Source organism: Nuphar pumila, chromosome 13 (assembly GCF_984573655.1).
Source record: "Nuphar pumila chromosome 13, dmNupPumi1.hap1.1, whole genome shotgun sequence".
Lineage (NCBI taxonomy): Eukaryota > Viridiplantae > Streptophyta > Magnoliopsida > Nymphaeales > Nymphaeaceae > Nuphar > Nuphar pumila.
In genome coordinates this window covers 49,255,891-49,268,538 of record NC_143261.1, presented here as the reverse complement: position 1 = coordinate 49,268,538, position 12,648 = coordinate 49,255,891, and the positions used below count along the sequence as shown (strand labels likewise).

Genomic DNA, 12,648 nt, shown 5'->3' with positions numbered 1-12,648 from the left:
TTATCCACGGTTTCTTGTTTCATGATTAATTGGTTAACTAACTTGTTTTAGTTTGTTTTCAATCTAGTTAAATTGATTCATAGTTATCTAGTTAGTTAGTTTGTTATTTTGTCATTTAGTAATTTAGTTTGTTACATGATAGTTAATTTGTTATATTAGTTTCTTGATTTTCTTGCTTGAAAGATTAGATTTTGGTATTGTTTCTTTGTGTTGTTCTGCTCGATTTGTGTTTTTGTTTTGCAGGGATGCGGTCGAGCGTACGATAGGCCCTTAAAAGTACCCCCGAAGAGGCCTCTGAGGTCTCCTCATAAGAGCCCATCAGGAGCACTATTCAGGAAAAGAACCCTTCAGAAGGCCCTCAATAAATAAAGTCTGAGAACAATAAGCAAAAGAGGGAAGCAGTGAAGATAAAATGGAATAAAGCTCAAGCAACTCAAGACCCCTTTTTCTTTTCTTTTAGATTAGGTTTATTTAATTCATTAATTGAGTTGTAATAAGGCCTTTTTATTCTTTGAGCCCTCTGCAGAGGGTAACTCTTGTAATTAGTTAATTATTCTTTTTATTTTTCTTGAAAGGCAACAAAATTCGTTTCTATGTGGAGTACAAAAGTGATTAAACATGTTCCTTGAGTTCGACCCGGACTTCACCACTAGTATGAGCCGGTTTTTATTATTTGATGCATGGTTTACACGAGCACTTTTATTGAAAAATATCTTTTAAAAATATTTTATTGAAAAAGTTGCATCACAGACTTTAGGAGAGGTGTTGGTTGAAGAGACTAAGCTCAAGTTTCTCAACAGCTAATCCTCTAGTGAGGCAATGATTGTTGTTGCTTGCCAGTTTGGTAGTAGAGGGGGCTTGAGGTTTAGTGGTGGTAGAGGGGATATGAGCTCCATTCAGTGTTACTACTGCAAAGGGTTTGGACACATGAAGAATGCGTGTCTTACCGTGAAGAAGAAGAAAGGTAGAATAGAAGCAGCCTCTACAGGAAATGAGGGTACTAAGTCCAAAGAGTGGTAGTATTGGTGCTCGGAGCAGTGTTTTTTCTTCTATAGTGGGTCACGAAGAGCATGTGAGTGGTGTTCAAATTCAGATTGTGGAGAATATGCAACAGAAGATCCAGCAATCTCCTTGCTTAGTGAGCCACTGCCCCCGCTTCCTATGCTCCCCCTCATTTTCTTCTTGACACTGTCTTCACATGTATCTCAAATTGTCCTTCAAGCTGGTTGATAAATTCAGGAGCCTCATGCCATATGACAATTCATAAATCTATTCTAATCAATCGTCAGCCCTGTAGTGGTGTGTTTCGCACTGCAGACGGGTCTTTTATGTTGTAATGAAAGAGCAAAAAAACCAAATATATGTCTCTTATGGGCTTACAAGAACGCAAGAATGCAAGAACACAATAACCACTTATGGGCCAATACAAAAGTCACACATAAGCCACTTATGGGCTTGGATCACAAGTAAAAACAATGAATATTATTGTGAGATTGGGTGCTTGAGAAAGCAATACCCATACCATTTGACGATTAAAAAAAAAGTAAAAAAAATAAAAAGATTTCTTGCATTTTCAACAATCTGTCAAATTAGTGACACTTGAGTCTGCCATTTTGCAAGAGAAGCAAGCTGGCATTAGTCTAATTTAGCAGTAAATATATATTGGAGAAATATGACAACGGATTAGGCTATGGAAAAAAAGCAAAATATTTGCTTTGAAGGACTCCATGTGCATGTTCTCCAAAGAAAATGGATGATCTCATAGGCATGCAAATGTTCAGAGAGAGAATAACTTCAAAGGAATCATAATTTCACAAGTTACCACAGATGTCAATAAGAAAGCTACAGATACATTATATCCAAATGATAGTTTGATATGCTTACCTTCGATGAAGAAGCTACAAACCTTAGGGATTTTATCCTTTGAGCCTCCTCTGCCGCTGAAATAGGTTTTTCATTCACTTGAGCCCTAAAATAATTGGTGGAATCCCTAAATTAATATGGATTGCAAAGAGTGACCATAACCAATACAATTAATGAATATTGACTTATAACTGAAGAAACTAAATACATATCGAGTGCCTCAAGGCACAAAAAGCGTGCCTCGCCTCAAGGCAAGGCCTTTGTGCCTTGAGGCGCATGTGTGTAGCATAAAAGGCTCAAGGCGTGCGTCTCATAAGCCTTGAGGTGTATGCCTCGAAGCAAGGCGCGCTTCAAGCTGAGGTGCACGCCTCAAATGTATTGGGTCAAAGACCCTGTTTGACCCAAATCAAGTTTGTAAAAAATAAAAGGGGGAGGCCCGATGGTTAGGGCACTCCCCTCTTTTATCCCCCCCCCCCTCTCTTGTCTCTTCTCCTCCTCCTTCCTCCTTTTCTTTCTTCTTCCCTTCTTCTTTCTTCTTCCGTTCTCCTTCTCCTCCTCCTGTTACTTCCGTTCTTCTCCTACTTCTTTCAGTCTTCTTCTTGTTCTGCTTCTTCTTCTTCCATCCTTCTTTTCCTTCCCTCTTTTTTTCTCCTTCCCCTGTTCTTTTTCTTCTTCAAAATGACTGGATTTTTTTTGCAATTAATTGACTGTATATAAAAATTGTAAATGTCAATTTTGTTAGTTTGTTTATGCTTTAGCTTGTTTATATAAAAATTACATTGAAATTGCTACTTTCAGTTTATGTAGTTATTTGAAAATATGCATGTGACTGTGTATGTACATGAAATTGATCGTTAGATCATGAAAATTAAAAATAATTTTTTTGAAGAAAATGTTAGTTTTTTTGTTTGTGAGAAAGTGTAGATATGGATTATTATATGTGATTTTAGTAGTTTGATAGAGCTAATTTTTCAAACAAGCATGCAAATTAGCTTAATGTTTGTTTAGAACTTAAGATGAATTTGTGTGCATTATATGATGATGTTGAGGAATTTGATTGTTAGTGATTTTATTAAATTTCCATTGAATGCTCATATTTTATTTGTTAGATACTTAAATAGATCAAGTTGTTGAGTTAATATTACTTTTATTGTTTTACATGTTATTCTCATATTTTTCAATATTTATTTGATATTTTCTATTTTATATTGGTTGTTGCTTCATGAATAAAGCATTATTTATTTATTTATATTTTTAGATATTTTTTAAAAAAATTAAAAAAATGAGGCTCACGCTTTACGCCTTGCTTCAGTTTTTTGTGGAGCGCTTCGCTGCGCCTCAATGCTTTTCACAACATTGATACATATATTAGACCTTGAGAAGTCCCCACATTGGAAGATTGTTGCTTGGGATAGATTTGCAAAGGATAACCAGTTAAATGTCACTTCCAAACTGGATGAAAGTGTTAGAACTTGAGTTTTCACCAAACCTGATCTGCAACAGGAGGAAAAAGTGAGAAGAAAAAGGTAGAAGAAGAAGAAGACGCTGAGTCGTTTTGGGGCTGCACAGGTTCACGATTTTCTTAATGCATACGTGGCCTGATTCTTTATATTTATGTATTAGGTTACAAAGTAATTTGGTTATGGAATGACTGTCCTACAACAAACATAATATTACAAGAGTGCCCTAGTAAGCATGTCAATCACGCAATCCCAGTTTGGGTCTGGAGAAGACCCAAACTGGTCCAGCCCATTTCACGACACTTAATACCCTCCCTCAAGTTGTGCATGGTCTTGTACCATGGACAACTTGTTCTTCAAAAACCAGAATATGTTTTTTGTCAAATCCTTTATAAATAAAGTTGTCACCTGGTCTTCCGTAGGGATGAAATGAGGGTTAATCTCTTTGTCTTCAACCTTCTATCGAATGAAGTGTTGATCTATCTCAATATGTTTTGTCTTACTGTGGAAAATAGGATTAAAAGATATTTTAATGGCACTTTGATTATCACACAATAAGATAGATTTCGAGATCAGTTCCTCCAATCCATTCAATAAATGCCTTGCCCAAGTAGCTTCAGCAGTTGCAGCAGCCATTGATCGGTATTCAGCCTCGGTACTTGATCTAGCTATTGCCTTTTGTTATCTACTGCTCCAGGATACTAGGTTTTTCCCAAAAAAATGCAATACCCAGAAACCGACCTCCTTTCATCAAGATCTCCTGCGCAATCTGCATCACTGTAAACCGTGACATCATGCATGCCTCCTCTTTTCCAACTTTTCTTATATATCAACCTATCTCCAATGGTATCTTTTAAATACCTCAACACTCTCTTAATTGCATCCATGTGTCCTGTTCGCGGCTCATGCATGAACTGCAACACTTAATTGACAGAATAAACAATGTCAGGGCGAGTAAAGGTAAAATATTGAAGCATACCGACTACACTTCGATATCTTGTAGGATCTGGGTACAAATCTCCATCCTGTGAACTAAGCTTTTGATGTAAGACACTCGGTGTAGACAAAGGCTTGCAATCTTGCATACCAAATTTCTTCAATAAATCTAGTGTGTATTTATGTTGTGTCAATGTCAGGCAACCATCCTTCTTGTCTACCTCGACTCCAAGGAAATAATGCAAATCTCCTAAGTCTTTCATCTTAAACCTTTGACTTAAGAGTCTCTTTATTACTTCAATGCGGCTCATCGAGTTTCCTGTAACAATAATATCATTAACATGGTGGTGATGCCTTTACCCTTGAATATAAACAATGAGTGGTCCAAGAGAGATCGACATAACCCATGTTTCTATATTTCTAAGGAGAAACTTTCAAACCAAGAGCGTGAGGCCTGCTTCAAACCATATATAGCTCTTTTTAGTCTGCATACATGTGTGCTTGGGTCTCCCTCAGCATATCCTGGAGGTTGTTCCATGTAAACTTCTTCCTTCAAGTCTCCATGAAGGAATGCATTTTTAACATCTAACTGACTTAATGTCCATTCATGTTTGACAGTTAAAGACAACATAATTCTTATTGTCCCCATTTTGACCACGGGACTAAAAGTCTCATCATAATCCTAGCCATATTCCTGTGTAAACCCCTTTGCAACAAGTTTTGTTTTGTATCATTCTATGGTGCCATCGGGTTTGTACTTAATTTTATAAACTCACTTGGAATCAACAACATTTTTGTTAGGAGGTCTGGAAACAATTTCCCATGTCTGGCATTCATGAAGCGCTTCCACTTCTTCATTCATAGCCTCAATCCATTTGTTTGATTTCACGCTTGATGAAACCCCACGGGTTCATCATGCTTATCAACCTGAGATAAAAAGAGTTGAAGATCCATAGAAAATTTGTTGTAGCTGACACACCTGTCCATAGGGTGTCTGATTCTATTTGAACTCCTCGGGTTTCCAACAGGCACATAAGTATCTAGTTCAATGTGAGGAACAGGAGGAGCGCCTTTTTCTCTTCGCACATACACATACCCTTTCAATTTATCAATAGGATGAGGTTGTGGGTCTGCCCCTTCTTCAGCATATGAAGCTCCACCGACCTGATCACCAGATTAAGGTAAGCATGCTTGGCTTGAGTCAATGTCATCTTGGTTAGCCGACTGTGTTTCCTGAGTACACTGAGGTGAGCAATCACCATAAACACCAGCAAATAATTTTGCACTCATCCATGGATGATAAACCTCTTCTCTGGGAATTCTTTGATAAGTATTAAACGATACATCTCCAAGATTATTCTCATCAAACACAACAATCCTGAAAATTTTAACACGTTTAGTCATAGGATCATAACACTGATAACTTTTGTAATCATCGGCATATCCCACGAACCTACACTTGAAAGCCTTTGGTTGGAATTTATTCCTTAGAGAATCATCAATATGAACATAGCAAGTGCATTCAAATACACGCAGAGCATCATAATCAGGTTGAATGCCGAAAAGAGAAAAGTATGGTGAACTATTTTGTAAAACTGTCATAGGCAGACGATTTATAATATAGATTGTTGAATGGAATGCTTCTGTCCACAGATTAATGGGAAGATTACTATCATGCATCATGCTCATGGTTGTTTCAACAATATGCCTATGCTTTCTCTCAGCAATTCCATTTGTTTATAGCATATGTAGACAAAACACCCTATGCTTTATTCCATTACTTTGGAGAAAATCAGTAAAATCCTTCGATGTATACTCACCACCTCTATCACAATGAAAATGCAGAATATTGGTAGAGAAATGGTTTCGAACAAAGGCATGAAAGTTGCGAAATATGTGAAAAGTTTCAGACTTATGCTTCATAAAGAATATCCAAGTATAACGAGAATAACTCTCAATAAAGATGAGATGATATCTGTTGCCAGAAGAAGAACACACGGGCGCAGGACCCCAAACATCTGAATAAACAATCTCAAAAGGTCTTGAAGCTCTTTTATTTATAGAATCAAAAGGAAGTACATGACTCTTACGCATTTGACAACTGAAGCACTTTTTATTATTTTTCTCAAGAGTTAAACTTGATTTAGGGATTAATTTGCTTGATACAAGTTTCTCAAGAAAATAACTGCAGTGACCAAGACGATCATGCCAAAGACTTGGCTTATTACATCTTGAAAGGCTTAAAACAGACTCAGGACCTGACATAGATAACTCAGACTGAAAAGACTTAGACTTTAATAAGGGCTTCAAGACGGAACTAGTATGCGCAAATGGATCTTCCTTGAAGATGAATATATTTCCTTTTCGCTCCCCTTCAGCGAATGTTTCCCCCGTTTGAAGATCCTTGACATACACAGAAGAGGGAGTGAATTCAACATAAGAATGTGTATCATCAACAAGTTTGGACAAGGAAATAATGTTTTTTTAATGTTAGGAGCATGAATGTCATTTGACAAATTGAGAGATGATTTTGACAAAGGAATGATTGCATCACCAATGTGAGAAATATGATGGTGAGATCCATCTTCAGTAACAATATTATTTTTACCAAAGTAAGGAACCGAGTTTGAGAGCTTACCAACATCCCCCGTAACATGGGTCGTTGCTCCTGAATCAACATACCATAATCCTTGATCATTCTGCTTCAAGTGCAACCCAGACAATGTTGTCAGCAAAAGTTGTTTCACCTCCCCATCAGTTTTGGTAACATTATCTTCCTTCTTGCTCTTAGTGTTTTGCAACTTTCCTTTATTTTGAGGATTAAACCAGCAATTTGCCTTAATATGTTCATTTTTATTGCATAGGTAACATGTCGGGATAGCTCTTTGATTTTGGTTCTTCGCATTGGAGTTGAACGGCATATTGGGTGTGGGAAGCAAACCTGGACCTGCAAGTCTACCACGACCTCTTCCTCCTCTGAAGCTATTCCCTCCACGACCACGACCGAAGAACCCAGTATTTAAAACATCTTGGGAATCAAATTGAGCACCAGAATCTTCAGCAATGCCTTTCAACGACATTTCGCATTATAGAAGTTTTGCCCGGAGGTCCTCAAATGTGGGAAGCATGGGCAAGCACAACAATGATGTCACCAATACATGATAATCTGGGCCCAAACCATTCAATGTCTGTTGCACTTTATCCTTGTCTGACACTTCACATCCAATAATGGCTAGTTGATATTGTAATGAGATATTGCGGAAATATAAAGGGTGCATACAAGCACATACAACAATGAATAAAAGAGAAAATATCACAAGTCCACGAAGGGACAATACAAGCACAAGCCTTTAAGAAGGCAACAATATACAAAGCCTCTTATTGAAAAGAGAGAGGAGCTCTCCAAGATGAAAATACACAAGGGGATCACCCCTATTTATACAAGAGAAGGAGGAGGAAAAAGGAGGGCCAAAGGGCCTCAAAAGGAGAGCCAAAAGGGGGCTCCCATAGAGTCGTTGGGAGCCCCCAACGGTCACATTTGTGACCGTTGGGGGCTCCAACGACTTCTATGTTGGAGCCCCTTTTGGTCCTCAAAAATAATAAAAAAAGAAATAAAAAAATAAAAAATAAAAATTACATTTGATCAAAAAAGAAAAAATAGTTTTTTTCTAAAACAACTGTGAAATTACAAAAATACCCCTATCGGGTATTGATGTAATAAACAGAATATATATATATATATATATATATATATATATATATATATATATATATATATATATATATATAATAGGTACATTTTAACACCCCCCTCAAACTTTACGGGGGAAGGACGGAAAGTTTGCCGAGAAGAAACATGAACCGAGGAGCCGGAAGAGCTTTAGTGAAGAAGTCTGCCAACTGATATTCTGAAGTGACATATGGCAGAGCAATAGTTCCTCGTAAAAATTCGTCACGAACATAGTGGCAATCCATTTCGATATGCTTCGTACGTTCATGAAAAGTATGATTGCTTGCAATATAGATGGCACTCTTATTGTCGCAACACAGCTTGGAGGCTTCAGTAATATCAACTCCCATATCTTTAAGCAAACTGCGAAGCCATACAAGTTCCATTGTTGTGGTTGCCATTGCCCGGTACTCAGCTTCAGTGGATGATAGTGAAACTTTCTGTTGCTTCTTGCATCGCCAGGCAATCAATGAGTCCCCTAAAAAGACACAAAAACCAGTAGTTGAGACTCGATCATTGGGATTATCTCCCCAATCTGCATCAGTATAAGCAAGAAGATTCAAAGGGGAAGAGGAGGATAGAAATAGCCCTTTATTGATGGTATTCCGAATGTAGCGAATGATTCGGAGAACCGCACTCATATGCACGGTTGTAGGAGCATGCTGAAATTGACTGACTGAGTGAACCGCATGAGTGATATCTGGTCTGGTGATGGTTAAATATGTAAGAGACCCAATGAGTTGTCGGTACGGTGTAGGATCTTCCAGAAGAACCCCATCCTCTAACCGTAACTTGGCATTAATAACCTCGGGAGTCTCTACCTTCTTATCATCAGAAATCCCAGACTTAGAACATATATCTGCAGCAAGCTTCATCTGTGACAAAATATATCCTCTAGGAGAATATGCAACCTCAATTCCAAGAAAATATCTGAGAAAACCTAAATCAGACATATCAAAATTATCTTTTAACATATTTTTAACATTAATAATACTACTTTGATCATTTCCAGTGATAATCATATCATCAACATAAAGCAACAAAATTACGATACTAGAACCTGCATTTTTAACAAAAAGAGCAGTGTCAGTATAACAAGAATGAAATCCTAATTTTATCATGATATCACTAAAACGATCATACCAAGCCTTAGGAGCTTGTTTAAGACCATATAATGCCTTTAAAAGCCGAAGTGTTTGACCTTGCTAAATATTTATTCCGGGTGGTGGATCCATATAAACTTCTTCACTTAAACTTCCATTTAAAAAAGCATTTTTTACGTCAAGTTGATAAATAGGCCATTTTTTGGTTGATGCGACAGCTATTAAGGTTCTGACACTTGTCATACGAGCTACGGGGGCGAATGTTTCTTCGTAATCAATACCATATTCTTGGGAGTATCCCTTAGCAACCAATCTTGCTTTATATCGTTCCAAAGAGCCATCGCTTTTAGTTTTAACTTTGAAGACCCAACGACAACCAATAGGTTTTTTGTGTGAGGGTAGATCAACTACTTCCCAAGTATTGGCCTTTTTTAAAGCATTTAGTTCAACTTGCATTGCTTCAACCCAATGAGGTATAGATTTAGCTTGATTATAGTGGGTTGGTTCAAAATAAGAGTGTAGAGTTATCAAACATGCCCGATAGTTGGGAGTTAAAGAGTCATAGGAGACAAACCTATTTGGGGGTATTGATATTCTAGAAGAATGCCTAACTTGTGGTTCCTCAATGGATTCGGAAATTTGAGAGTATTTTTCGAGGGCACTAATAGGTTTTTCTTGATTTCTTCTTGAGTAAACATTTATATTGGCATTGCTATCATGAACATTTGTATTTGAATTATTATCATTTGAGAGTGTTATGTCAAGAGGGGATACCTCGTGAGTGTCATCTATGTTTTCAAGAGAATCTTCTTGTATGTCATCAATAAGATCATATAAGAATACATAATCAATTTCATTTGTCTCTTCTATTTTATCAAAACCGTTTTCTTCTTCGAGAAATGTTACATCTTTTGAAACATATAGTTTATCATTCTTAAAATCATAACATCTATACCCTTTTTTATTTTCACCATATCCAAAAAATACACATTCAATTGCTTTGGGAGATAACTTATCCCTTTTATGTAGTAGGACAAAACATTTGCAACCAAAAATACGAAGTCGATTAAAATCGGGTGAAAACTTAAAGAGTTTCTCATAGGGAGAAGCATTTTTTAACTTAGAAGAGGGCATTCTATTGATTAGATAGGTTGAGGTAAGAACGGCTTCCGCCCAAAAAATTTTTAGAATATTTCTAGACACAAGCAATGTTCTAGCGGTTTCTATAATGTGCCTATGTTTCCTTTCCGCTAGGCCATTTTGTTGAGGAGTCCTAGGACATGACTTTTGATGACAAATGTCATTTTGGTTTAAATAGTTTTGGAATTCGTGAGATAAGTATTCACCACCGGAATCGGATCTTAAAATAGATATGTTACTTTGAAATTGATTTTGAACCTTTTTATGAAAATCTTTAAAGAAAGTAAATACTTCCGACTTATGACTAAGGAAATAAATCGAAACATACCGAGTAAAGTCATCAACAAACGTAACATAATATGAATAACCCCCTTTAGACATAACCGGAGAAGGACCCCAAACATCCGAATGCACCAATTCAAAAGGCCTTGATGAGAAAAAAGATCTAGTTGGAAAAGGAATAGACTTCATTTTTCCAAAAATGCAATCTTTGCAATTAATTTCTTTTTCCTTACAAAATTTGTTTCCAAAAGGAAAGAGATACATTTTGGAATAACTTGGATGACCAAGTCTTTTATGCCAAGTTTCCATATTTTTTTCTTGGACATAAGAACAAAAAAAGTTTGTAGGGAGATCAAGATGGTCCATATAATAGAGGTCTCCCTTTCTATGGCCTTGCCCAATCCGTTTCCCGGACAGGAGATCCTGCACAAAGCAACCATTAGATGAGAAAGATATTTCACATCCATGGTCGGCAATTTGAGAAACCGAAAAAAGGTTTAAATTTAATTTGGGAACAACTCTTACTTTTGGAACACAAAAATTTTGAGAATCTTTAAAAGAGCCAATACTTGAAATTTTCAAAAAAGTTCCATCGGCCGTTGAGACACAAGAGTCCTTTGAATTGATGCAAACATCACTAAGTGCATTCTCATGAGGGGTCATATGAAAAGAAGCTCCGGAATCAAGGATCCAAGAATACGTACTGGGTGATAATGTCGAAGCAATGGCCGCACCCGATGTGGAGGAAGAAACTTTAAGCATTTGTTGGAGAGCCATAGATATTTGTCCAAGAGTTTCTTTAATGTCATTGTTTTTGCCTTCATCTTCTTTGGAGGTGGTTTCTTCAAGAGAGGCTACTTTAGGCTTGAAGGCTCCCATAAGCTTTGGACAAACGGGTCTAATGTGACCCGGCTCATTGCAATAATGACAAACAATCATTTTTCTTCCTCCATTGTAGTTCCCTTGTTTCCCAAAATGAGGAGGCTTATAGGTTCTAACATTGTTACCCGGTTTGGATACGGCAAGGACTTCATCAACATGCTTACTCATGCCAAGCCTTGTCTCCTCTTGAGTGATTTCGGCAATAGCATCCTCAATAGGAGGAAAAATAGATCTATGGAGAAGTGAGGATCTCACTTGCTCAAATTCGGGGCGTAGCCCAAAAAGAAATTGAAACAATCGCTCTTGTTCCATTTGTTTTTGTCTTAAATCAACATCTTCCATAGAAACCCACTTTGGCTCTAAAAGAGCCAATTCATCCCATAGTGGGTTAAGGGCACTATAGTAGTCTTGAATGCTAGAATCACCTTGCTTGGTGGTTCTAACTTTTTCTTGCAAGAAGTATGCTCTTGCAAGATCCTTTTGGGTATACATACCCCTCATAAAGGACCAAGCCTCATTGGCTCGACGAAATTTAGCTATATTAGCACATACCTTAAGCTTCACATTGTTCATAAACCACGCAAGGATTTTTGCGTGATTGCTTTCCCAATCTTCTACTTCCTTTTGATGATTTTCAATGGCCTTGAGACGAGCATCTCCCTCAAGAGCTTTTTCTTGATCTTCTTCCATTTTTGTGAGCATAAGCTTAGGTTCCGGAACGGTCCCCATGACATAACCCCAAAGCTTCTTCCCTTTGAGATTATTCTCCATTGCCGATGCCCACATCATATAGTTCTTTCCATTGAGTTTGAAAGAAAGATCAATCTTTGTCTCCATGATGTTGCCAAGAAGTGAAAAGATGTCCACCAAAATAAGAGATACACGAACCACACCTTTCCTTCAAGAATCGAGTGGCTCTGATACCATGTAATGAGATATTGCGGAAATATAAAGAGTGCATACAAGCACATACAACAATGAATAAAAGAGAAAATATCACAAGTCCACGAAGGGACAATACAAGCACAAGCCTTTAAGAAGGCAACAATATACAAAGCCTCTTATTGAAAAGAGAGAGGAGCTCTCCAAGATGAAAATACACAAGGGGATCACCCCTATTTATACAAGAGAAGGAGGAGGAAAAAGGAGGGCCAAAGGGCCTTAAAAGGAGAGCCAAAAGGGGGCTCCCATAGAGTCGTTGGGAGCCCCCAACGGTCACATTTGTGACCGTTGGGGGCTCCAACGACTTCTA

The 12,648-nt window shown here is 37.5% G+C and overlaps 1 protein-coding gene across 1 annotated transcript in view; it reads right to left on the bottom strand.

Annotated features, from left to right (window-relative positions):
* Window positions 1-1,756: 1,756 nt before the first annotated feature.
* The window catches only part of LOC149818316 (uncharacterized), a 30,427-nt gene continuing 19,535 nt past the window's right edge, over window positions 1,757-12,648 (bottom strand). Inside the window, exon 7 of the mRNA XM_089985604.1 lies at window positions 1,757-1,969. Coding sequence (XP_089841730.1) covers window positions 1,843-1,969 — 127 coding nt within the window. The 3' untranslated portion in view covers window positions 1,757-1,842. The remainder of the gene's footprint in view (window positions 1,970-12,648) is intronic.